The sequence below is a fragment of the Cavia porcellus genome, unplaced genomic scaffold (assembly GCF_034190915.1).
Source record: "Cavia porcellus strain 051 isolate PalLab524CR breed Dunkin Hartley unplaced genomic scaffold, mCavPor4.1 scaffold_19, whole genome shotgun sequence".
Classification (NCBI taxonomy): Eukaryota; Metazoa; Chordata; class Mammalia; order Rodentia; family Caviidae; genus Cavia; species Cavia porcellus.
Genome location: NW_026947502.1, coordinates 26,479,397 through 26,507,013, shown reverse-complemented (window position 1 = coordinate 26,507,013; position 27,617 = coordinate 26,479,397). Strand labels below are relative to the sequence as shown.

Genomic DNA, 27,617 nt, shown 5'->3' with positions numbered 1-27,617 from the left:
GCAGCCTTCCTTGGTGTTAGTAATGTACTTTTCCTCCTGTAGAAACTCAAGGACATTATCATTTTACTCTGCAGCTGTTCTCTGGGTGCTCAAACTTGCAAGTATAGTTGTCAGTGCTTAAAATTACGGTGTCATTGGACCTGTTGGTAGATTTTGTTGTTGTTGTTATTTTGTTGTTTCAATAAAAGCATAAATAAATCCACAGCTTTATATTTTTAAACATTTTAATAACTTCATTTAATTTGTTTTATTTGGAATCCTGTACGGTTTAATTTTAAATCATTCTAAGAAGGGGTCCATTAAATTTCACTAGATTAATGAAGCGATCGGAGGCTCCAGAAAAGATGGAAGACTCCAGGGCAGGAGTTCCATAGGTCGGACTTGGAAGCCGGGTGGTGTGGCTTTGACCTGGCTCTTTCAGGTCCTGGCGGTGTGATCTTCAGTAAATGGCTTAACCTCTTCAGTGAGAAGAGAGTCAGAATAAGTCTGTTGTGGATTAGTCATGAATACAGTTTCTGGCATAGAGAAATGCTGAATAAATGGTTTTCTATCATTGTTATTATTTGTACCATCAGCATTGTCATCTTCCTTATCATTTATCTGACTAATAACATGCATTCTTAATAAACAGCCTCCAATGATCTGACACAAGCAGTCTAGAATGACATTAAAAACATACTTTGAACTTGCCCAGGATGAACCCCTTAACATTTAAAAGATTTACATATTGGGGATTTATCAGAGTGGTATTTAACATCTTCAAAGTAGCCTAAATGTTTATCAGGGGAGGTTTGATCAAATAAATGATGTACAGCCTTACAGTGTACCTTTAAGCATCCTTTAGAAGTGGTTTGTCCAAAGAATACTTAGTGAAATGAGGACATGCTCCTATTTGATGCAAATGGAAAAATAAAAACAAGTGGATGCTCTGTATACATGGGTTCTTAACCTTGGGTTCAACCGGCTATAGATAAACAACATTTGGGGGAAAGTTGCCTGGTTACTGATGTGGTCTGTCCAGTTAGGCCAATCGCAGTTATGTCCACGGAAGATAACAGACTTTTTCTTGTTATTATTTCCTTAACACTATAGTATGACAACTGCTTCTTTGTAAGGCATTTACATTGTATGAAATATTGTAAGTCATCTACAGATTATTTAAAGTATGGGGAGGATGTGCACAGGTTTTGTGCAAATGCTACTTATTTTGTAGAAAGCATCTATGGATTTTGGTGTCTGTGGGGTTTCCTAGAGCAAATCCCTCGAGGATATTGAGGGATGACTGTATGTAGTGTGATCTGAATCTCTGTGTGCAGAAAAAGACCCGGGAAGAAGTTTACCTGATACATCATCGCTGGTGGTGGAAACGTGGGCAGTTATAAAGACCTCTGACTCAGCTCACTGCTTCCTGACTGGGTTAAACAAGTTATTTAACTTTGCAGTGCCTTACTGTCCTGCACTGTAGAACAGAAACAGTAATTCAGTGTAGTTTCACAGGATAACAAAGGTAGAGGGCATTCAGCACAATTGACCCTTGAATGTTGTTGGTGGTTACATTACATTAAATTGTATATATTTTATTACCTAAATTTTCCCTAGAGAAGAGTGAAAGCATAAACGTCCATGCAACGCAGAGGTGGCCAAGGGTACCTTTGCAATCTGATCTTCAAGAATCATATACATTTCCTATAGGAGAAAGACTTTTTGGCTTTAGAGTTGGAACCCCATTTGTGTGGCCCTTTTTCTTTATCCAGTACAGGAAGTGCTCACTTAATATGAATCCATGTTGTTTTCCTGTTTTTCTTTTGTTGTTTTTGTTTATTTGTTCATTTGTTTTCTAAAATGGGAGCCACTAAGAGACCCTAAGGAGGAGAGGAAGTAGGTTAGATCCTAAAGGTATTGATCAGTTTTCCATTGCTACAACAAAATACCTGAGGCTTGGTAACTTATAAAGTAAGATTTATTTAGCTCACAGTTTGGGAGGCTGAAAAAAGACCAGATAGCATGGCACTAGCTCTGGTGAGGATCCCCCAGCTGTATCACATCATGGAGGGAGCATTTTTGAGAGGGAGATGGCAGGGTGAGACAAGAAACCAACTGATGAGGAGGGGCCAGACTTGCTTTTACACTGACAGAACTAACCAGGTTCCAAGAGAACTTAATCCTACTCAAGGATATTCCCCTAATGACCCGGTCATTTTGCATTAGGCACCACCTCTTAAAAATTCCCACCACCTATCACATTACCACGAGGCTTCAACATATGATCCTTTAGAAGGCAGATGACATCCGAACAATAGCAGTACATCACAGAAATATCCCCATCCGGGAGAGCAGAGCGGCAGGAGGTTGGTGAGGAGGCTGCTGTCTGTACTGAGACTCGGTTGGGTGCCTGGGTCTGAGCTGAGGCTCTGCAATCCAGAGAAGGATATGGTGCCAGCTGCCAGCACTTCTCCTTCCCTAACATCTTCAAACCTTGGGGGCCTGCATCTCCTCCCTGGGGGCCCCTGCAACCCAGTGGTCTCTCCTGAGCCCCTTTGACCTTCGTGTTTTAGAAGGTACCAGGCTTTTAGGATCTGGCCCCTGGCTTACAGCATGTCTGTGCATATTTCTTTACCTATGAACTCCATGACCACTTAGAGAGGGGAGAAAGCGGGAGTAATAACAGGCACCCTTTATTTAATACCTACTGTGTTCCTGGCACTGTGCTTACCGCTGTGCATACATGGAATCGTCCTGCCTTCTTCCATAGGACCGGCACACAGCTTGGAGCTCAAGGTGCCAGGGTTTGGACCCCCGTGGTGTGAGTAGGTAGCCTGGGTCAAAGTCTGAACAAGCTCCCCCATGTGTGCTGAGATGCCAAGTGTGAAAGCCACTATTGGCAGTGAGTAGGGCTGGTGTCGTTCCTGGCTTTTTAACTCATTTCACCCATACATTGATCGTACACTTTCTTAGTTCACTGTGCACATCCATCATCTCCATCATGTATGTGGCATCTCCTCTAATGTCTTTGAAATATGCAGCTAAGCATTGCAGCCTGTTATCTTCCTATGCTACAGAACATTGAAATTATTTCTCTTGTCCAGCTGTACCCCAGTACCTGTTAACCAGCCGTTCTCCATCCTTCCTCCCAGCACCCTTCCTGGACTCTGATAACCATTATTCTACTCCATACTTACACAAGGTTAACTTTTTAGCTTTCAGTTTAACTAAGTTCCTTCAGTATGTCTCTTCCTGGACCTGATTTATTTTGCATAGTGTCCTCTCCCACTTCTATGGATGTTGCCACAAGTAACAACATTTCGTTCTTTTTATGGCTGAACATGAATTCGTTGTGTATACATGCTACATTTTCTTTATCCATTCATCCATTGTGGACCTAGTAGTGCTGTGATAAACAGGCAAGTGCAGATGTCTCCTTAACAAAGATCTGTTTCTCATTCATACATACTAAAGAGTAGGACTGCTAGATCATACACATGTTCCATTTCTGGATTTCTGAGGCACCACTTTACTGTCTTCCATAATGACTATACTGATGACATTCCCACCAACAGTGTCTTGAGAGTTCTCCTTTTCTGCACCTTGCCAGCATTTACTTTTCATATTTTTGCCAGCATTCTGAGAAGAGTGAGATGATTTCTCCTTATGGTTTTGAACTCTGCTCTGCCATTCTTGGGGGAAGTCGGTGCAGTTACTATGGTCTACTCCACCATTTGTCACATGGTCCTTCTAGATGGGCATGGACATTCTGGAGTCAAGCAAACCAGAATTAAACTCTGGCCCCCACCCTAACCAACTTGGTGCCTGTGAATGAGTGACCTAACCTTTGAACTTTTTTGTTTTGGTTTTGGTTTTTTTGGTCTGCTGATGAAAATGGCAGATTCATAGGATCTACTCCAAATGATTTCTAGAAGCAGAGTGCTGGGCATTTAGCAAGTGCTTATTAGGTGTTGGTCCCCAGCTAAAGAATTCCAGCTCATCCCTCAGATCCAGAGCAGTTGTTTCCTCCTGAGATCCTCCCCAAGCTCCACTAGCAGAATTGTCCCTCACCCACTCCATAAAGCCCTTAGGCTGCCTATTGTCTGTGAGCAAATCCTGCTGTCGTCTTCTTCGTTGAACACACACTGTGTGTGCCTGGCACTGTGCAAGTCTTTTAGGTGTGAACTGAGCCTAATCTAACCACATATCCTGTGCATTTTCTCCCGTGGCACACAGCCTGAGTTCAGTGCCCAGCTCTGTCATGTGCTGAGGTATGACTCTGGGTAAGCCAGTCACCTTCCCTGAGTCCCTAGAAGCAGTGACATGCCATAAAGACAGGGTTTAGTGTAGGCACCATCAGTCCAGTATGTATAGCTCATTTTGATTCTTGCTCACTGCTTGGAGCACATGGAATTGCTGCCTTTCTGTCTTCACCAAGTGCTCCTTGAGGACTGCTCTGGGTCTTACTGCCTGTGTGCCCTGCACATATGGGTGCTATTATTGGCTGCTGTTTGCTGTAGGGAACCCCATCCAGGCAAAGGGCTCCCCACCCTGACATCTTCCAGGCAGCTCTTTTCTCACATTGCTCAGGCATCCCTGAGGCCTGGCAGCCTGTGAGATCTCAACAAAGCCTAAGTGCCTGCCCTGGAGATTTTCCTAGAAAGCCAGGCTGCAGGTTAGTTTCAGCGGAGCCCAGACTCCAGCTGCCAGCACCTCTGCTTGCCATTGGAAAGTTCCCCATGCTGCCACTAGCCAGATGTGTGCGAGTTGGCAGCCAGAGGCACACGCCTAGATTAGCCGCTGTTTCCACCAGTTCAGAGTCTCTGGAAGTGTGGAGGTGCTCGGCCTGGCCAGCTCTGGGACTCCGTCAAGTAGCAGAAGCACTGCGTGTGTGCATTGGAGTAAGTGACTGCTGATCCAGTTTCTCACTGAGTAACATTCTGAGGTTTTTTTACTCTTTAATTTAATTTAGTTAAATTTTATGGGAAAAGGGTAAAACAAATTTCATATCAATAATAGGAGAATATCAATAGTTAATACATTACATGTATTAATACATTATCTTAAAGTCATTGCTCTAGGTACCGGACATGGACATAAAAATTTCTCAAATCTATATTAGCACAAACCTTCCTTTTGAATGAACCAAGAGACACAGACAGTATAACTGACTTGCATTTTTTTCCCTAGTATCCTTTCCCCTTTCACCCATCCTGGTTCCTTTTTCCTTTTGAACAGTTTCTTCCTATTTTACAATATTTAGTGTACATTTTAGACCTTATTTACCCTTTCATTTTCTCACACAAAGGAGACAATGTGAGTTAACACATGTGAGTCTGATTTATTTCACTTATGAGTATAGTCTCAAGTTACATCCATTTACCTATAAATGTCTCAAGTTTATGCTTCTTTATGGCTGAGTAGAACTTCATTGTATTAAAAAACTTATTTTTTATCCATTCCTTAGTTGATGGGCATTTAGGTTGTCTCCAAGATTTAGCTATTACAAATTGTGCTGCTGTAAATATGGGTGCATATATATCACTGTGGTGTGATGTTTTTAATTCTTCTTCAACGACTCCCAGTAGGAGACTAGCTGAGTGGAATGGAACCTCAAATCCTCGTTTATTTTAGGAATCTCTATACTGATTTCCACAGTGGTTGTACCAGTCTACATTCCCACCAGCAGTGAAGAATGACTCCTTTGGCCCCACAGTTCCTCCAGCATTTGTTATTGGTTGATTTCTTAATGGTAGCTATTTTTCTGGGCTGAGATGAGATCTCAATATTGTTTTAATTTACATCTCTCGAATGACCAATGATGTTGAACATTTTTTCATACATTTGCCATTTATATTTCTTCATCTGAGAAGTGTGTATTCACCTCAGATGCCCAGTTTTGGATTGGGTCTTTGAATTTGGAGGCTCTAATATTTTTCAGTTCTTTATATGTTCTGAATATAAGTCCTTTGTCTGAAGGACAAATAGCTAAAATTTTTTCCCACTACATGTGTTGCCCTTTCACTTTGTTGGTGATTTCTTTTGCTGAGCCAAAGCTTTTTAATGTGATGAGATTTCAGTTATTGATTCTTTGAAGTATTTCTTGTGCAGTCTGGGTGTTGCTCATGAATTCTTATCTACACCTATGTCTTCACGATTTCTACCTGCTTTCTCTTCCAATATTGTTTAGTGTTTCTGTTTTAGTATTTAGATCCTCGATCCATTTTTACTTTAGTTCAGTACATAGTGATAAACATGGGTCTATTTTTAGTGTTCAGCATGTAGAGAGCCAGTTTTCCCAGCACCGTTTATTAAAGAGGCTTTCTTCCAGTGAACATGTTTGGTCCCTTTGTCAGAGATAAAGTGGCTAAGTGTGTTTGTAGTTGTGTCTGCATCTTCTACTCTGTTCCATTGTCCTGCAGGTCTATTTTTTTTTCCAGTACCATTCTGATTTTATCAAGGTAGTTTTGTAGTATACTTTCAAGTCTGATATTGTGATAGCTTCTCCCTTGCCTTTGTTGCCCTGGATTGCCTTTGCTATTCTAGGTCTCTTCTGGTTCCAGGTGAATTTTAAGAATGTTTTCTCTAGTTCTGTGAGGTTTGGTAATGGTATTTTGATCAGATTGCACTAAATCTGTATGGCAATTTTGGGAGTATGGCCATTTTCACTATGTTGGCTCTTCCTATCCTTGAGCAAGGGATATTTTCAATTTTCTGATGTCCTCTTTGATCTCTTTTTTCAAAATACTGTAGTTTTCAATACATAGATCCTTTACTTGCTTTGTTAAATTGATTCCTATAAAAAAAATAATGTGGTTACTTCCCTGGTTTAAAAAAAATTGATTCCTAAATATTGCATTTTGGGGAATGCTATTGTAAAGGGTATAGTTTCCCTAATTTCTCTCTTAATGAGTTTGTTATTTGTGTACAGGAATGCCATTGATTTTTGATTGTTATCTCCTCCCCTTAAAGTTTTCCCCTAACAAGTATGTAGTGACCTTGTTTATCTCTTTTGATCATTGTTGGTTTGAAATTCACATTGCCTGCAAACAAAATGGCTACCCCTCCTTTTTTCTGGGTCCCTGTTGCATGGAGGATTATTTTTCATCCCTTGACTTTCAGCCTGTGAGTTTCTTTTTTAGATGTGTTTCCTGTATACAACATATTGTTGGATCTTGTTTCTTGATCCATTCTGCCAATCTATTTCTTTTAATTGGTAAATTCAGGCCATTTACATTGATGGCTATTACTGATATATATTGGCTTATCTTTGTCATGTTGTTTTCCTGGTTGTTGGTTCCCTACTTTTCCCCTTTGTTTTAATTGCTTGCCCTGTTTGGTGGTTTCTTTCTGTTGTTGTTCTGGATATTGTGGTCATTTTTATCTCTATCTAGAATATCTTTCAGTACTCTTTCTAGGGTTGGTTTGGTAGATACGAATTTCTTCAGTTTACTTTGTTATGTAAGTATTTCTCCATTAATTTTGGAAGTGGTATGTGGATCTGGGTTGGAAGTGGTTTTCTTTCAGGACTTTATATACTTCACTCCAAGTTCTTCCTGACTTGAGGGTTTGTGTTGAGAAGTCTGCTGGTACTCTGATGGGCTTTACTTTATAGGTTGTTTCTTTTCTCTAGCAGCTTTTAATATTCTGTTCTTCTGCTGCATTTCTGGGATCTTGATTATTATATGCCTGGGTGTAGATTTATTTTGATTATGGCTGTTTGGAGTTCTACATCCCTCACTTACCTGCATGTCGCATGCTTTTGTGCTATTTTCTGCCATTACTTCTGCAGGATTGTTTTTTTTTTTTTTTGTCATTTGTACTGATTCCTGCTTTTTCATTGACACTGATTATGCTTGTATTATTTTTCTTTGTGTCATCTTGCAGCTGTTGAATTATTTCCTGATCTTTTGTTATTTTCAAGAGGTCTTTCCTTTCATGATCACTAGCCAAGATCTTGTCTTCAAGGTCTGAAAGTCTGTCTTCAGTTTCGTCAGGTAGTTTTGCCAGCATTCAAAGGAATTTTTAATTTACCTGGGAGATTATTTCTGATCTGATTTCCTCTATAACCTCAGATTTGTTTCATTACTTGAGTCACTATCATTTCAGAAATATCAAGTGTGTGTCTTCCATGTTCCTCTATCTTGATGTTTCCTGGACTTGTTCTGGGTGGGCTGGAGGTCTGAGGTTGCATTTTGCTTCTGCGTCTTGTCATTTTCTATTTCAAACATTGTGTTTTCTATGTTGATCCTTTAAAATTTTTGTAGTAGGTAGTTTTGTCACTAGTACCAAGGCCTCCCTAGGAAATGTCTGTTCTTCAAGGATGTCTTCTGTGTGTAGGAGATTCTTGAATTTGTGTCTCTTCCAAGATCCTGTCTTTCCAATTAATTAAGAGTAAGATGCTGGTATGTGTTTGGCTCAGGCCCCAGTCCTTTGGTGATAAGGTTATTACGCCAGAACTTCCCAGTATTGTTACAGAAATGAGAACAACTGATTAAAAGGGATATAACATTGTAATGGTTGATACACTGTGTCAATTTGAGTTTAGAAGTGACTCAATAGGGGGCTGGGGATTTAGCTCAGCAGGCATAAGTGCCTGCCTTGCAAGCAGGCAGTCGTGAGTTCAGTCCCTGGTACCGATAAAAAGGAAAAAGACAAAAAAAAAAAAAAAAAAAGTGACTCACCAAGGGGCCAGGGTCCTCAATTTGTATACCTCACCCTATGCAAGAGGAATAAAGGGAGATGATTACTACAGTGGCCTTGGAGTGGGGCGGTAGTCTGCTTAGAGCATAAGGGAGGAGAAGAGACTTGTTCCTCCTCTCTTGTTCTTGGTGCTTTTGCTGTCTTCTGCCACCTTAAACTGTTGCCCCTGTACCAGGCCACCCTGCCTTGGAGCCAGCTGATTATGGACTAAGAAGTCCTCAAACTGTGAGCTCAGTAACCCTTTCCTTTCTTAATTTTGGGTGTCAAGTATTTTGTCTCAGCAATAAGAGAAAAGTAACCAAGACAGAGGTCCTAACTAAAATAGTATAATTAGCAATAACAGTAACAACAAGCACAGCTTAAACATTGACAAACTATGGTAACTGTTAATTTTATACTTTTAACCATAGGAGCAAAATCCACGGTTATATTACAGAACGATCATAAACTGGGAGCTTGTATGCAGTATATTTCCCTTGGAAGAGTGGTTTTACCGTGTGGTGAGGAAATTTAAAGATAGTGGATAAAACAAAGATAACTGAAAAGGAGCTGGAAGCCAGGCTGGAGGACAAAGATAATCACACAAGCTTTGGGAAACTAGAGAAGAGGACAGAAGAGGAGGAATAAAGGAGTAAACAAGGGTTTATCTGAATTTGATCTCTGGGTTTGGGGGATGGGATTCGTTTTCTGTGGTTGGCATTCTCCCCAGCCCTTTAGAGAAGAGAAGAAAAAAAAGATGAGAAGAGAGAGACAGACAGACGGACAGACAGATGAGGAAGCCCCACCCTCGTGCTTCTGTTCTGTGTGTCTTTGTTCCCAAACACAAGGCTGGGTCACCTAACTACAGCCTGTCGGCTGCTGCTTCTGATCATTTCATGCTGCCAGTCCTGCCTGTCCGTCCTGTGCACTCTGGCTGGGGGTGCTGCTGTGTGCCTGATGTTCCTGCCAGCCTCTGGGCTTCCCACAGTGCTTTTCACTTGGATTCCCAAAGGCCAGCTGACTCCTTTTAACACATCTCACATGTGAGATTTGAATTGTTCAAAGGAGATGGTTAGTGAGTCTGAACTTCCAGTGGCTCAGCCCTGCAGTAGGGATATTACTGATTAGTGTTGACTTCAAAATCTTTCTATGACAGGGCAGTGTGCCAAGCACCTGTTGGGCAGGAACTCTTTAATCCTCAGCCAGTGCATGAAGTAGGCACTATCATTCCATTTTACAGATGAGAAAAATCAAGGCTCGGAGCTACACAGTGACAAAGTCATAGCAGCTTTAAGCCTAGGGTGGAGATTTGTATACAGTTACTCTAAAGTTAGTGTTTTTCTTTTAAATGATATTAAAGAGTGATTATTTTTAAATTTTTATTTTATGTGCATGCACAGGTTTTGTTTTGTTTTGTTTTGTTTTTATAACGTTCTGTGATGCTTATGTTCTTGTGGAGATCACCATAAACGATACAGAACAATTTCAGCTCTGCAAAGAATACTCTCAGGCCATCCTGTCTCTTAAATGCAGTGGGATGAGGCTTTTTCACTGTGGAGTTTAAATTACATCTTCCTCCGTTAGTGGCTCAGAGAAGCCCTGGGGTGGAACTCTCTTCCACCCTTGCTTGCATTTTCCTGTGACAAAGCCGGCTCTGTTTCTCGTACCCTTGGCAGCCGAGCTGTTCATTCAGCCATTTGAAGAGCATTGTTACTCTCCAGACACAGCCTTGAGTGAGGTCACCTTGACGTTTGACTGTGTGACCCTGTTTTTAGTTTTTTGTCTGTCCTTCACTAGATAGTTCTCAAGAGCCCATTGTTGCCAGGCACTGGGGGTTCGCAGTCGGGGGTACAGATGAATACCAGCCTTGCCCCTGGAGGGCTCCCCGGGGTGTGGGGGTGGCAGGCATGCAGATGCCTCTGCAGGAATGTAAACTGATAGGGAGCAGCCCTAGCAGCTGTGGGAACCTAGAAAATGGCAGCCAGACCTAGATTTGGATGAGGCTTCCATAGGAAGGAGACCTCTGAACTGACCCTAGAGAAGTGAAGAGCTAGGCAGAAGGATGGAGAGATGTTCCACCAGAGGCAGTGGCCCCCATAGGGCGCAAGGGCAGAGAGAGCCAGCTATCCTGGAGCAGGAGGAAGGCACAGATTGCAGAGCCCCTAACCCCACCTTCCTTGGTCATGGCGTGACCCATGTGCCTAGCCTTTAGAAAGGAGCCTGGCACATGGTACATCACTGTAAGGGGGCACCAAATGAATGAATGAATGAATGAATGAGGAGTGTGACCCCAGAGTTGACCAGATTTCCCTTTTAGAGAGACTGCTCCTGTCTCCCCTTCCTGCCCGGCCTTCCGGCCCAGCACACCAGGACACAAGGATAATTAGAATCCTCAGCCCTGCCGTCCTGCTTGCGTTTGCCGCTGCCACGTGGATAAAGAACAGTCAGAACACAGCCCTGAATCCGGAGTGACTCTGATGCAAGACACCACAAGCGCTTGCATGTGGGCCCCATTCCAAGCCTGCACTTAATTGAAAAAAGGGAAACACTGGCAGCCAGCCATCCCCACTGTGTCACTTGCTACAGCGCCTGAGCTTGGTGATTCCTGTTGCTGACTTGGGGACAGGAAAACTCTGGCCCAGGACCAAGAAAGCCTCAGCCTGGCTTTGGGGATTTGGGAAGAGAAGGGCCTCCAGCGGCTGAAAGGGCTGGGATTAGATCTCATGTCATCTGCTTTCCAGGCACTTGACTTAGGTGTGCGTGGATTTCTTCCTGTTCCACCTGTGGACAACCCCCACCTTGCTCACTTGGGAGCTGTAAGGATTAGACACAGTGTATGTAATTTGCCTAGTTGGTGACAGTGTACAGCCAGCAGAATGCAGCACAGAGTGGAATCATAGCTTCCATCTCACCTGGGCCCGCCCACCGTACCATCCTGGGCTTCCTCCCTAGTACTGTGCCGCTTGCTTGGCAGCAGTTTCTCCCCAGGAGTAAATATAACATACTTTCTTTGAGAAGAGAAATCGCCATTCATCAGCACTTCTGGTGGTGAGGCTGCTGTGGGGTGTTGGGAACTCCAGCAGACTGCAGGATGTTGCAATTCCAAGAGCTTGGAGGTGCTGACCTACATAGGCCAGATGTTGGGCAGACAGCTGGGCAGAGTTGACAGATCAGAACCAAAGGGGACTCATGGTCTTTGAGAGGGCTGTGGAGTCATGTTTCCATGATTTAAGCTGTGGGAACCCATCCAGCTGCCTCTGCTCCCTCCATGCTTGCCTGCCCGTTTTTATTCTTCCTTTTCCTTCCCTCTCTCCTCTTCTCTCTCATTACCTCTCACCCTTCTGAGGACTGTGCCTGTCTACCTTGAGCCTGGTGGCCAGAGCAGCCTATTGCCCAGCTAGTTATTAATGACCAGGATCTGTCAACTCAGAAAACCTAGAAGGTGTTGGAGGTGGGGTATACATTACACCCACCTTATAGAGATGCTTGGTCTGTAGATCTGTGGATACCTTTAGACATACCCACAAAAGGCTACTCTTGAGGAGTGGCTCATCTGTGTCTTTGTTTTAATTAATTTCCTTGATTGATACATACTAATTGTGTATAATCCTAGGGTACAGTGTGATGTATCAATACTTGTATACATTGTGTTACTCTACCCAGAGTGATGAGCATATCTGTTACCTTAAACATTTATTTCCTTATGATGAGGGCATTCAAAAACCTTTCTTCTAGATATTTTAAAACATTACAGTTCCTTATGTCAACCATGACTGCCACCCTGTGCAACAAAAAACCAAAACATATTCCTCCTTTCAGGCTAAGCTCATTTCTCTTTCTCCACCTGCCCCTACTCCCCAGCCTCTGCCGACCACCTTTCCATCTCCTCCTATCTTATTTCACTTAATGCAGTGCTTCAGGGCTGCACATGCTTTTGTATTTAAGCTTGCTTTGGCTGCGCAGCAAGGCAGCTTCACTTATCCTGCTCAGAAACTGTGTGTCCTGTGGGCGAAAGCCACAGCTCTGTGGTGCGCTGCACAGACGCTGGATTTCCTCCCCTGTATCGCAAAGGCTGTCCCTTTTTTCAGGTATGAACAGTAGTATTCTAAAGGGCGGGCCAGCTTTACCACCACCACCGTGTCCCCAGGACCTCTCCAGTAAAGTCCTCCCTGCTATCTGTGACTATAGACCCTGTAGACCAGTTCTGTCCTTCTCTGTCCTCACATCCCTAATTATAAAATAAAGGGCAGTGTAGGTAGAGCAAGGTCTTCACGTCTTAATGTCTTAGAACCCTCTGTTGTGTGCTTGAAACAGATGAGGCAGGGGTGTGCTGCAGAATGCAGGATGGACAGCCCAGAGGCCCGTGCACTTGCCTCTACAGGACCCTGGGGTTTCTTGGAGGCCAGTTTGACATCTGACCGAGGTCACTTACAAGAACTGTCCAGATTTACAGTTCTCTGGGAAAGTTATTATGCAGGAGGTCCAGAAGGGCACAAGAAACTGCAAGAAAATGCAGACACTGTTATAGACACGGAAAGACTCCACAGTGGTGGGTGTGACCCTGAGCTTCTCAGCCCTCGGTATCTTCTTTTGTGTGTGTGTGTGGGGGGGGGGGGGTTAATCCAGATGAGGGATGCCAGGTATGTAGCACACGCATCACTGTTTCCTCCCCACCCTGTCTGATGTCTGATAGACATTGCTAATAGATCACAGAGCTCCATCTTGCTGATGTTCCTTTCTCTAGTCACCTCCTTGTCCTGGCTCATTATGTGTTTTCTGTGGTCTCTCAGGTCATCCTGACAGCACTGTACAGCCAAGGAAGGACTTCTGATTTGCCAGGTGTTTTAGTTGATTGAACCGCAAACCTCAAAACTCCAAATACAAAGAGAATGCAGCCCTGTCCTCCCTTCGTCCTGTGGCACTAGCACAGTTGTTTACAAATCCACAAACTTCCTGCACTGTGTATTCCTAACTCAGTATTCTTCATGTTATCTTGCCCTTTTTTCTTTTCTTTTTTTATTTAAATCTCTTTTAAATGGAAACTTTAGCCATCTACCATAAATGGAAAACCAAGAGCACTTGCTAGAAATAGAAAGAAATGAAATTCAAAAGAAAAAGAAAATCAGTGCGTGTTAAATTCTTCCTGGCAGGGAAGGCCTGTGCTGAGGCCTTGCGCCCCTTCGCTGTGAGTGGAGCCCGACAAGTGGTGGAGGGAGTGGCAAGAAACACAACCCAGCACTGGCCGGTGCATCCCCCAAATGTGGTAACTTTGTGATATGATCAGTGTAAGCAGCTCCACCCTTCTCAGTGATGTCAGCTGGTCTTCAGCCAACCCTCGAAACTCCACCAAATAGATTTGCAGACCAAAGCAAGATTGGAGGACATTCCTCCATGCCTCAGAACTTTTATTAGCAGGGCAAAAACACCTTCTCATGTTGTCAAGTTCACGTGATGAGAACCCATGAGACTGCCGGCCCGGCAAGGCCAGCCAGCAACTGGCCACGTCATCCCACCCTGGGGACGGCCTGTCCATGCAGCTGTTAGGCCTGTCCAGGAGTCGCAGCCACGTCCAGGGATGCAGGGCAGTGAGGCAGGAGGAACAGAGTGTGTCAGTTCACCCGGGGCCTGGAGCGCCTTGCAGGGGCAGCGTGGCTGTTTCTGGCCTGCCGTTCAGCATGGCCCCAGCCAGTGCCTCCAGTCTCTCCAGGCCCTCTATGATTTTTGCTAGCCTCATTCTGTATTGTGGGAAGAACTGACCCCTTTGTCTTTGACACTTGGAAATGGAGCCTGACCCATTAGGTGCCCCCCACGCACTAGGAACCCCCAAGTCCCTTGACCTGGCATTGAACCTGCCAAGGGAGGTAAGGGCCAGAGATAGAGTAACATCTGGAGAACGTTCCCCTCAAGTCCCAGCCATAAGTATCACAATTTCTGGCCCTATCAGCTCCATTTCTGGGTCCTTATTGCCCGTAAGGTAGAAAGACCAGCATCCCTATTCAAAGAACGCAGTAGCTCTGTGAGGTAAGGGATTTGCCTTAACCCACACATTTCAACACAGGGCAGAGATCCCCACTGCGTCCCCAACCCACAAAAGCCACATCCTTCCGCCTCCAAGTGAGTGTCTCTGTGCCATTAGCTGTGCCCATACACACGCGGGCCTGGACCAGAGTGACAGAGATGATGCTGGCCTGGGGCTCCAGAAAAGCAAGTGCCCATGGACACGTTTCTCGTAGCCCGTCTAGGAAGTAACATCTTTTTTCTGCTCAGAAAATACAAGGTGGTCCCTCACTTATGACAATCTGATTTTAAACCGTGATTTGAATTTTGAATATCTTTTCCCAGGCCGTGATGTGTACTCCAGCATTCGCAGTTCTGGGCACCATCAGCCTGCACTCACCAGGGGAAGCAGTCGATGCTGTACCATGCGTGGTGCTGCTGAGCTGGAAGTGTGGGAGGTTAGATGGATGCAAGGCGTTTTTACTTAGGATATTTTCTACTTTGATAGGTTTATTATGACACAAGCCATCCTAGGCAGAGAAGCTTTCCATGTAGTTAAAAATCTGGAACTGCAAGGAAGTATTAAAAATAGAATTTTAAAAGTCTTCCATGTTCCTAGAAACCCAAAGTGAACCACTGACACATGTATATACAAAAATACACATTTATGTATAATTTGTGGATTCCATATTTTTGAATTCACATACATGCTAACATTGGTTTGTAACACAAAATCAATTCTTGCAACACTTTGTGGGCATTTGCAGATGTGGATTTGTGTGGTAGTGAAAATATGAGCCGCCCAGCATGTGTGTTCCCAGCAGAGGTCAGTGACTAAACAAGTACCTTTTCCTGGTCTGTTTAGTACTAAGTTTTTTCTTTTTATTGGTGACTCCATGGTTTAAAATGGCCCCAAGCACAGTGCTGGGTGCTGTCGGGTGTGCCAAGAACAAGGAGGCTGAGATGTACCTTACTACGTGTGTGTTAGGTATCAAGCATGCGTGATAGTACTCCTGGCCATGGGTTCAGTATTAATGAGTTTATGATATATTTGTTTAAGCTGTCTTTAAAAAGAAACGCATGAGGCCAGGCGTGGTGAAGCACACCTGTAATCCCAGCTACTCGGGAAGTTGAGGCAGGAAGACTGCAAGTTCAAAGTTAGCCTGGGCAGCTTAACAGGACAGGACCCTGTCTTGAAATAACAAAATAGAAAGTGCTAGACATGTAGCTCAGTGCTCCCTGGGCTCAGTCCGAGTACTAAAAGGAGGAGGAGGAGGAGGAAAAATGCCATGCATTATGTAAGTGTCTATTGATCAATCACAGGATGAAAATGCAAAGAGCTTGAAGGACTTTTAACTGTGCTTAAGGAGTGTTGGTTAAGCGTTTGCTAAATCAGTGTTCTTGGTGGATAGAACATAACTACTGCCAGTAATTAGAAATAACTGTACGCATGTGTGTCATGTGTGCATGTTTGCATATATATGCACATTTTGTATATTATATGTAATTACATGCAGCCATCCCTTGATATCTCTGAGAGAGTAGCTTTAAAACCCCCATAGGTATAAAAATTCAGATGCATAAAATGGCATAGCATTAGACATCCTTTTATACTTCTATTGTTAGATCTGTACATCTCTCTATTGTTTATAATACCTCATTCTATGTAAATAGTTGCTCTGCTGTATTGTTTAGGGAATGACAAGAAAGTCTGTTTAATATATAGACACAGTTTTTTAACTGTATTCCATCAGTGAATGTAGAACCTGCATAAACAGGGGGCCAGCTCTAATTTCTTTTGACATTGTTTTAGCACCCAGACTTTCCTCTGTACATCAGAATTGTTTTAGTTGCCCGGAAACACTTGTCATACCAAAAGGGGAATTAAGCAGAAGGCCCCAGTCCCTGTCGAGCGTCACAGGACCCTAGGCAGCCTGGGAAGCGGGAACTAACTGGAGAGTAGGCCGGGGCCAGGCAGGTTCCCCTGTGCCTTTGCTCACCACAGCTCCTGTCTAGCCCACACGTCAGCACGTGTGTGGAGATGGTGCCACACTGCAGCTCTTCTGCAGGGAGCTGAGTTGCTCAGATCTAATGAAGGTTGCCCAGTAAGAGAGAGAACCTGGTTAGCATGGCTTGGATCGGGTGACTGTCTCCAGGTGCCAGTCAGCTGTGGCTGGGGCGGGGGGGGGAGGGGGGGCGGGCAGGCATGACAGTGATCCTTCTTATGCAGGGCATCCAACAAGGGTTACTATACTGTATGTTTTTCTTTCTCACCTTTTAAATTTTTCCAAATTTAAGAAAAGTGGAAGCCTTAGGACAGATTGGTCCTTAGAGAAAGGAAGTCACTCTGCCCTGCTCGCAGGACATCTAATACTGTCCTCTATGAGCGGTCTACACTCCTAGTCCTTTCGGTGGCAGCTCCCAGTAGGTGGGGCTGACCTGAAACTCCCTGGCATCCCCAACCCTAAGGAGGGGCACAAAAGCCAGGGTGGGTAAAGCCCTGGCACCAGGCAGGTGCACGTGTGGCAGCTGGCCTTTGGGCCAGATGAGGCTCCCCTCCACTGAGGCCTAGTGGTAGAAGTGGGGTGTTGGGGCCTCCCCACAGGCATCTGTGAGGAGGGGACAGAGCCCTGCCCCACAGCAGCCAGGAAACCTGTGCTCGGTGTTAGGTGAGGTGGGCACTGTATCATCTCACTAGGAAGTGCTAGTCTGGTACCAGCTTGTGGGCATCAGAGGGAGGCCAGATCTCTTGCCATCCGCCCTACGTCTACCCCAACACCCTAGCTACCTCCCACCCTCCTCCGGCTGGTAGTGTTTCCTCACCACCTTAAGGGAAGTAAAGAAACCCGGGACTGTGGCTTGCTGAGGTTGGAGTTATGATGGGGGAGAGGGGATAAGTCACGCAGGCCTGCTGAGAAATTGAGTAAGAGGAGCGGTAAACGTGGGGCCCAGAAACACTGTTTCCTTCAGATACCACTTGTGGTCTCTGTGCTTCCTCATTCCCAGGGGGAGGAAATCCCAGCTGCTTCCTAGGACTCACTGCTCCAGATGTGGGGGTGGGGGTGAGGTGGGGTGCTGTGGAGGGAGGTGGAACAGGGCCTCGGGTAGAGAGGACAGATGACCGAAGCGAAGTAATCCCAAGACATGGCCAGGGGCCTTTCCCACGGAGCTCAGGCCTGCCCGAGACGTGATTTCTGTCTGTGAGACTTTGGCTTCCCGGCCTCATTTTCATCACTGTTACTTCTTTAAGCATCTATTTCCACTGGGCTCAGTGCTGGGTGCTGACACAGGGACAAAGCACAGTCCCTGCTGCCATGAAACTGAGAGTCCACTAGGAAAGCTGTCACTTTAGGCAGCTATAGTGTGATTTGTTCATGACAGGAAATTGGCTGCCAAGGAGATACCTAACTAGGCAACTCAACCCAGTATTGTGGGGAAGGAGCAGTAACAGAGGACTTTCTGGAGGAAATAACATTCAGCCGTGCCTTGCTTCTGGATTTATAGAACATCCCATGTTCTAGATTTGTGTGATTGTTCCCTTATAATATTATTTAGCTTGTTCTCTTGTACTCTTCTCTCCTTTATTTCCTAAAATTAGAACTTGGGTCATTAAGCTTGAGATTCAGGTTCAATATTTTTGGCAACAATGCTGACAAGACCTTGTAGACTTTCTATCTCTCTCTCTGAGGACTTGTCCCTCTGTGGGTGATGCTAGGGTTGATCACCTTGTTACAGTTCTACAAGATTACACACCTCCCCTTTGCTGGGAAGGTAATCATGGGTCGCACTCTGACACTGTGTGACTACCCTGTTCTCCTGTAACGTTTACCCAGTGGTTCAGCATCCACTGAACATCATTCCAGAGCAGCTCTGCCATTTTCCTTTCCCACCAGCAACATGAGAATCCAGCTGGTGCACCTTCTCGTCAATACTTGCCATTGTTGGTATTTTTTATTTTAACTATGTTAATAGATGTATAGTTGTATTAGTCAGCTTTCCGTACTATGACAGAAATGCCTGAGATCAACAACCTACGAGGAGAGGTGTGTTTTGACTCACAGTTTTGGAAGTTTCAGTCTGAGGTTGGTTGGTTCCACTGCTTGTGAGCCTGTGGAAGGGAGCACATCATGATGAGAGTGGTTAGTGGAGGAAACTGCTCACTTCGTGGCACCTGGGAGAGAGACAGGAGGGGTCAGGGCCCCAGTATCCCCTTCAAGGACACAGCTCCAGTGATCTGCTCCCAATAGGTCCTGCTTCCTGAAGCAGTGATGGCAAACATTCTAGAGCTTTCCAGGATAGCAAAGAGCTGGCTGTGGCACCCGTACCACAGGTTCACCACCCATGCCCTAAGGGTTCCACCACCTTGCAGTAGCTCCACGGACTGGCACCTGAGCCTTCACCACAGGCCTTTTGAACTGTCACTTACCAAGCCATAGGAGTAATGGCGTCTCTTCACGATGTCAATTTGCATTTCATTAGTGGCCAAGCATGTTGACCATCTGTTTATGTACTTCTTTGCCATCCCTCTGTCCTCTTTAAAGGAGTATTGTTCAAATCCTTTGTCTATCCTGTAATCGGGTTAGGAGTTTTCCTATTGTTGAATTTTGAGACTTCTAAAATATATCCCCAAAAGAATCCTTCCTCAGTTGTGCCATGTATGTTTTGAGAGCTGTGCCATGGAGAAAGTTTTAGGATCATTTCCAGGAACATGAGGTAGAATATATAAATCTCTACAAGAAATCTGCTTTTCAGAAACATTTTTACATTATGGAAACATATAAATAATATGAAATTTCCCATTTCCCTTTTTAAGTGGACAGTTCAGTGGTATTAAGTACTTTGAGGTTGTTACACAACTATCACCACCATCCGTCTCTAACCTTGAATTAGTTACAGTTATTTAGAGGAACAGATCAATAGGAAATACATGTAGAGTTGTGTGAGGGGTTATTAGGTAGGCTTACAGGATATCTCAGAGGTCCTCAGGGGCTGTTAGCAGGATCAGAGGCAGGGGAGTCCACAGTGGCCATCTGCATGCTAAAGAGCTGGCAGATGCAGTAGCTGCTCAGCACACGAAGATAGAAGATAATAGAACAAGAACAACTAAGAATGCACGGCCAAGGCATGGTGGCGCACGCCTGTAATCCCTGCACGTGAGAGGATGAGGCAGGAGAATCATCACAAGTGCAAGGCCAGCCTGGACTACATAGAGAGTCAAGACCAGCCTGAGCTGGTCTTGACATAAGGAAACCCTCTCTCCAAAAAAAATGCAATCCCAGTCCAAGGACAGAGACCTTGGACCTCACTGAAAGGTCATTGGAGTAAATCTGCATTGGAAGACGGAAGAAACTGGAGATCTGGAGACTGATGTCCAGGCACAAAGGCAAAGATTGGAGCTCTTTGACACGGCATGCTTCCTGCTGCTTTGCCTTTTTTACTCCATCCAGGCTCCAAGCCCCTTGCTTGGTGCCTCCCCTGTGTGACGTGGGTATTCTCCCTTCCTTTGCAGGCATACGTGGCAGTCATCCAGAGACACGCCCAGAGCTGTGCTGCAGTAATCTGCTAGGCTTTTTTCAATCCATTCAAGTTGACGTGTCATGACTAGCAGTCAAACCCATTAAACAACCCTTCCTCATTCTATTCTTTCTAGCAACTGCCATTTTCTTTTCTCTCCGGTAGTTTGACTACTCCAGGTACTCATATAGTCATATAGCATTTGTTCTTTTATAACTGGCCTGTTTCACTTAGCATAATGTCCTCAGGTTTCGTCGATGTCATAGCATATGTCATAACTTCCTTATTTTAAAGGTTGAGTAATAGTTCACTGTGTTATCCATACGTTTTCTTTATCTGAGTGTCTTAGTCCATTTTGTGCTGCTGTGGCAGAATATCGTAGGCTGATTATAGTGAAGAGAAATGTATTGGCTCACATTTCTCAAAACTAGAAAGTCCCTGATCACGGAGTGTCCAGTGAGAGCCCTCTTGTTCTGTCATCTCCTGATGCAAAGCATCACGTGACAGAAGGGCTAAGAGAAGATGAGGGACAAAAGCAGAGCCTTTTATAAGGAACCCACTACCATGATGACGGCATTATTCTGTTCATGAGGGCAGACCTTCATGCCTTGTCCCTCTCCTTAGGTCCCAACACTGTTGGACCGGGTATTAGCTTGTCAGCACATGCTTCTGGGGCAATGCATTCAGACCCAGTGCCTCGCATTTATGATGGACACTTGCATGTCCTCTTGGCTGCTGTTGAACAATACTGCTGAAGAAGTTGGCTTTTAACTGCCTAACACCAGGCCACAGAGTATTACCTGCATTTGGAATATAATCCCAAAGCTAGTCAGGTGTGTCAATTTTGATTTGGTTGCAAGTAACAGAAACTAACTCTTAATTGTTACAAGCAAGAAAGCAATTGTGTATTAGTCAGCTTTTCATTACTCCAGTAAAATATCTGCAGCCACTAACCTACTAAAGAAGAACAGTTCATTTGAATCACATTTTGGGAGGCTTATATCCAAGATCAGGTGGTCCTGTTGGTTTGGGCCTCTGGCAGGACTGTGTGTCAGAGCAAGCAGTCACATCCTGAGCCCAGAAGCAGTGACAGACTGACACCAGAGTCCCACGATCTTTATGAAGGACACATTCCCAAAGATCTAGAGACCTCCCTATAGAATTCCCCTGTGAGAGGATCACACCTCTCATTTTCACCAGCCTGGAGACCGAACTTTCACACAGGGACCTTTGGAAGACACTTGGTTACACCCAAACCATAGCAAACTGTTGTGATTCATGTCAGCAAACTGTCTGGGTTTAGGCTGGACCCAGTGTTTCAGATGATGTCCTCAGGACTCAGCCTTCCTCTCTGCCTCTTAGTTCTACTGTCTTGTGGGTGACGGCTATTTGCTATGGAATAATTTCTGGTTCCAAGGTGTCCTAGCTGGCCATCACAGCAGGGGAGAGTCTCTTCCTTTTAGAAATCTTGCAATTAAAAGTTTTGGAATTGGGTTCCATCAGCATGGCTTGGGTCAATCACCCATTCATTACTGAACTGTCTTTGTGACTACACACTGGTATAGTAGATTGGACCTGAACATATGTCCAGCCCCTCACAAAGACTAGGGAAGAAAGACATGACTCTCCAGAGAAGTCAAGGTGCTGTCCCAAAGAGGGGAAAAGGTACCAGACAAGTAGGAGCATGGAATACCCACTCTGAGGAAAAAGACACTTTTTACTCCTGATTTGTGCGAGGCACTGAGCAAAACTCTGTAATTGTTAGGCACTTAATCCTCAAGGAAACCAACTTCCCCATTCCACAGAAAAAACCACTGCAGCCACAGTGGGTGGTGTCTTGTGAGTCTTTGTACCCACAGCACAGAGCTGGCATTGGGACCCATCCCCAAACCCAGGAATAAGGAAATTCTCATTTAAAAGTTAGGTCTGGACCTAAAAATTGAGGTGTCAAATCTGGTTCCGAGGTTGATGCCAATAAACCTATTAGGCTTGCAGCAGAGTTTTTGTACCGTACATGCAGAACTTTAAAAACTGTAAACAAGAGGCTAAAAATGAATTGTATAACAGGACTTTGTTCCCATTTATGGAAGATTGCTTTGTTTTGTGTTTTAAGAAAGCACACAGTATTTGATGGTCTTTCTCCTTGTTCCTTCTTATTTTTTAATCCTCATTGGCAGTGTCCTTGACAGATAGTCTTCCAAATTTTTCTTGGTACAGTATTTTCCCTTTCTAGGCCACAGTTTATCCCTCTAGAAGGCAGACATTAGCCTGGCTGAGTTCAGGGGTTTCTTTCAGCTTTTAATTTCTTATTGGATTTGCAAAAGTTCCCCTGCTTTTGTCCCTGCTCCTCTCCAAACCATTTTCTATATAGCAGCTGAGGGGATATATATGGATGTTTTTAAAAATACACAGTTGGATGGAGAGCCTCACATTTGATCATTACACATTTATACATGGACTGAATTAACATACTGTACTCCATAAATATGTACAATTAAAATCACAGTGGCATACAAATGCAATCAGCCCTCAGATCTGTATCCTTGGGGCTCCACATCCTCTGATTCAACCACCTTCAGATCAAAATGTTTTTTTAAAAATGCAGAAAGTTCCAGAATGCAAAATTTGCCACACATTGAATGCTAGGCTGAATCCATACAAACGTGTAATAGTTAGATACTATGTGTTAGATATTATAAGTACTCTAGTGATGATTTAAGCTATACGGAAGGATGTCTGTAGGTTTTGTGCAAATACAGTGCTGTTTTATGTAAAGGACTCGAGCAAATGCAGATATTGATACCATAGGTTCCTGGAACTAGCGGCTCCTGGATTCATGTATCAGTACATTAGATCCATTCAAATGCTTCCCTCCACCAGTTAAAACTCCTCAGTAGAACATCAGCCCCACTGCTCTCTGGCCTGGAAGTCCCTTGTCTTCCAGCTACTGCCCCCTCCTCAGCTTCCCTCTTCCTCCTCCCGCTCTGCCCGGCCACAGTGCTGTCCTGGGCTTGCGTGGGCCCAGCATACCCCAGCCTTTTGCTGCCACCATTCCTCCCGCCTGCAATGTCCTTTCCTCAGTGCTCCTGGGACCAGCTCCTTGTCCTTTAGTTCTGAGTTCAAAGGTCCTCCCTTCCCAGGCTAGCTCACCTAAGAAGCAAGCCCCCAACCCCCACCTCTCTTGTGCACCCTTTGGGCCTGCCTAGTACTCACTGTAATTTATAATTAAGTGACCTTCCATGTCAGAGGATGATGTCCTTCAGGATGACCCCCAAGGACACCAAAATCCACAGACGCCCAAGTCCCATGTATAGAATGCTATAGTATTCTCACAGGACCTATGCATTTCCTCCAATATTCTTTAAATAGTATCTAGATTATTGGTAATACCTAATGCAATGTAAATACTATGCAAATAGCTACTAAATCAAGAGTAAAGACAAGGGGATAATGATAAGTGACAAAAATTGAAGATACAGAAGGCTGATTGCATTTATATGCTTTTGTGATTTTAGAATTAAATGCAAGTGTATCCATAGTAGGCCTAACTACTACGGATAAGCAGCACCTGTCAGCAACATTTTCAGTCTCTGGAGGTGGGGACCCTGGGTCCACAGGGTGGACAGGCATAGACAGGCATATCTGCTGGCTTGCTGATTTGGTATCCATCTTCCTACCCTCCAAGGGTGGGGTTTGAGTCTATTTTGTTCCCAGATATATTCCAGCACCTAGGGGAGGCCTGGCACACAAGAGGTGCTTAGTAAATGTAAAATGAATGAGCAAATGAATAGGAGCCATCCAGCCCTCAAGGCTGGACACTTGGTGAGGGAGAATTGAAGGCTACCGAGCAGATTGGAAGACGTCTTTAAGGACACTTTCCATGTGTGTGACTGGCCAGGTAGATTTGGAAGTGCAGCTTTCTGTTCATCAGGAATGCGCATCTCTAAAGTATGCATTCGCCTTTTCTGTGACCATCTGAGTTGCCTAGGAATGGTGAACAAAGGATGGGCTGAGCCAGGCTGCCCACATCCAAGGTGTAAAAGCAGTCTTGTTTTTGTGAACAAGACTGGGGAAGCATTAGGGAAGCCAAGTGCCAGGCTCTAGAATTTGTTGATTGTTTCCTGTCTGCCTGGAGAGGAACTCAGGGCTTTGCCTTTTATCATCAGTTTTACAGATAAGGAAGCCGAGACTGGAGAAATGGGAAATGAGTTCCTTCCTTTTTGCCTGCTTCTTTGAGATAAAATTGTGTGGGGTTTAGAGAGGTCAGTGAGCGTCTTAGCCTGGCCTTCCAGGCTACCTCACAGCTTGCCCGATTTGTCTGTCAATTTTCCTCTCTTCTCACCTAGATGATGTCCATGGTATTCATACTGGATCCTGGCTCCATCTCCCTGAAGCTGTTCCCTCTTTTTTTCTCTCTTTTGGCAGCCTGGAGGGATCTCAGCATGTAATGCAGGCTGGCCTTGAACTCACTGTGGAGCCCGGGCAGAATCCTCCTGCCCCAGCCTTCTGAGTGCTGGGTTTCTAGGCCTTCACCACCGTGTTTGGCTCCTTTTTCTGTTTTGAATGTGGGAGCCCTTATAAGAATTCATTTGAAAAGAGACTCGGCCTAGCACCACTTTAGAAATCATTGCCAGGCACAGTGCCCTGTCATTCCTGAACTGGTCTTTGTTTCTTGGTCCCCTCATCATCTCTCCATCTAGTCTCTCCTTTCCTCCCCAGCTGTCTCAGTCATACATGTCTGACAGGGTACACTTGATAACTCGGCTTCAGAGACCTCTGTCTTCCCCATCTCCATGTCAGTCTACACTAGGTGACATGTATCAGAGACCCAGCTTAAACTGACTTCAAAGATAACTCAAGAGTTTGGATGTGCCTCACAATGCAATTATACACTGGACAGTTCCTTGGTAGTTTAAGCTGGTCTCTGTTAGTCAGCCCCTCGGTGCTGTAACAAGTTCCTAAGATAAATCCGCTTATAAGGAGCAGTTTATTTGGCTCACAGTTTAGGTTTCAGTCTCTTGGCTGTATTGCTTTTGGGGCTGTGGCGAGACAGGGAGCATGTGGTAAAGCAAATTAGTTGATCTCATGGTATCTGGGAAACAAAGAGAGACAGGAAAGGGCTATAGTTCCACTCTCCTTCCGGGACATGCCCCAGTAACTGTCCTTCCTTTACCCAGCACCCTTTCTTAAAGAGTCTGCCATCTCTCAATAGTGACTTGGCCCCCAGCCTTTCAAATGGGGCCTTTCTGGGACATTTCTGATCCAGACCCTAGCATTTGCCAACAAATCCTAGCTCATGGAGGGCAGAGGTCCTACCTGTAACGCCATGGCCCAAACAAACCTGAGCCCCTTCATGTGCATAGCACATTTGTGTCTCCAAAGAGTTGTCCCATGCATGTTTTGAATTGTCATAACTGCTTTACTACAAGCCATGAGTGGCTTACAGGTGTGCAGATCCCTTAGCCCTTAGGGGTCCTGCTGGTCTCCAGGGTCACTACAGCCCCAGCCAAGTGCTTCTGCCTCCAACAGCCACCTTTGCTTTGCCAAAATTTGTTGTCAATGCGTTGTTTCCTGTGTGTGCTTCAGCTGTGACAAAGGTTAGGCTGGAAACACAGCCCTGTGGTTGATGAAGTGATTCCCAGCCCTGACTGTATCAGACCTTCATATTCATCCTGGGAAGCAGGGGAAGCAGAGGGAAAAACTAGGATTCAGAAGGAAAAAATGACCTGGAAAGAGTCCTCCTGGTAAAAATGGCAGGATGGCTCAGCCTGTGGAAAATAAGAGTTTTACTAGCTCAGGTCTTCTTCTTTCTCTTGGTAAAGACTAAGGTTTTAAGTATGACTGATAAGAACAGCCTGGGGCTCCTTGAACTGAGCAAGGTGCAAGAAATCCTCACAGCGCTGACAGTAACCGCTGCTCCTGAGCTGACACTGCTGTCACTGTCCTGTGCTTGATATCTTTTAGTCCTTTGCATACCTCTGCGGGTGGGGATTATTGTACCTATTGCATTGAGAAGGAAACTAAGGTTCAGACAGCCAGTAACTTTTGCCTTAGAGCTGAGGTTGAAATCTGGGTGTTTTTTGACTCAGAACCTTGTGCTTCTTGTGTAGTCCCAGAAACAAAAGACCCCCATCTTACTTTATTTTATACTGCCATAATAGGGTACTGTAGGGTAATTGATAAAGAACAGAGATTTCTTACAGTTTTGGAGACTAAAAATCCAAAATCAAGGGGCTGGCCTCAGGCAAGGGCCTTTTTACTACATAATGCATTGCAGAAGGCAGACAGGCCGGAGAGCAGGAGAGGGGAGAGTGGGCCAAGTTCGCTTTTATAATGGGCCTACTGTCCTGATAGCAAATCCACTGTGTCTGAGAGCAGAGCCTCATGACCTGATTACCTCTGCCAGTACTGTTGTGTTGGGGCCGAAGTCTCCAGCTCATGAACTTTGGGGACACATTTAAAACGCAGCAGCCACCTGGTGTTAACGCCTGTCTCGCGTGTCCCTCCCCGCAGGTCTACATCATCCGTGTCACGTGGTCCAGTGGCTCCACCGAGGCGATTTACCGGCGCTACAGCAAGTTCTTTGACCTGCAGGTAAGGAGTCGTGGAGTCTGGTGAGCTGCAGGTTGGGACTTACTTTCCACTAAGACATTAGGGTCTAGACTTTTTATTTCCTCGACTTAAAAATTATATCCATTACTTTGGAACATACTTTTTGCTTTATGCTTTGATATTTAATATTTTCCAAAGAAGAGAAAAGGATTTTCCAGAAGGGAGAATAATACGGAAATCGTTTCCATATGGCTTTGGAGTGTGATTTTGAGTTTGAGTTTTAAACAGTAATTGTGTTTGCTGGTAAGCTGCATGTGCTGCATTTATCTGGACTTCTTAGACTCAGTGTGTTCCCCTCCCCACAGCCAGGCCCTTGCACTTGCCGCTTGTCACATGCAGTGTCACCCTGTACCCTTCTAGCCCATTTGCTGACTCAGCAACTCCTTGCCTTCACTCTTGTCCCCTGGGAAGCCTAGTCTGACTGTTGCCTGGTCACCCAATCTGTGCTTCCGTAGCCCTGTGAGTTTCCCTATAGTGAAGTTGTCCATTTACCTGTCTTCCCTTCTAGACCATGACCACATATTCTTCATCCTTTCTCTCCTTAATAGTTTATTCTGACCACACAGTACACATCCACTCAGTGTTTGTGGGTGGATGGATGGATAAGTGAATAAATAAATGAACAAATGGAAATCATCACCAGTGTCATAGTGAGCCAGACAGCGCAGTATAACCCCCCCCAGGAAAACAAGGCTAATTCCTAGACCAGTAGCTTTATCTTAATGATACCAAAGGTAAGTACCTCAAAACATGTATGAGAAGTCACAGTCCCTCAGGTTATGACGTAGCAAAGTGCTTTAGAAAATCCCTACCGCAGAGAGAAGGGCAGC

General features: G+C 44.8%; 1 protein-coding gene across 2 annotated transcripts in view; it reads left to right on the top strand.

The window, feature by feature from the left end:
• The window catches only part of Sh3pxd2b (SH3 and PX domains 2B), a 105,922-nt gene that overhangs the window by 10,963 nt on the left and 67,342 nt on the right, over window positions 1-27,617 (top strand). For both annotated transcript variants that reach the window (XM_063230790.1, XM_063230791.1), the window contains exon 2: window positions 26,689-26,769. In XM_063230790.1, coding sequence (XP_063086860.1) covers window positions 26,689-26,769 — 81 coding nt within the window. The remainder of the gene's footprint in view (window positions 1-26,688; window positions 26,770-27,617) is intronic.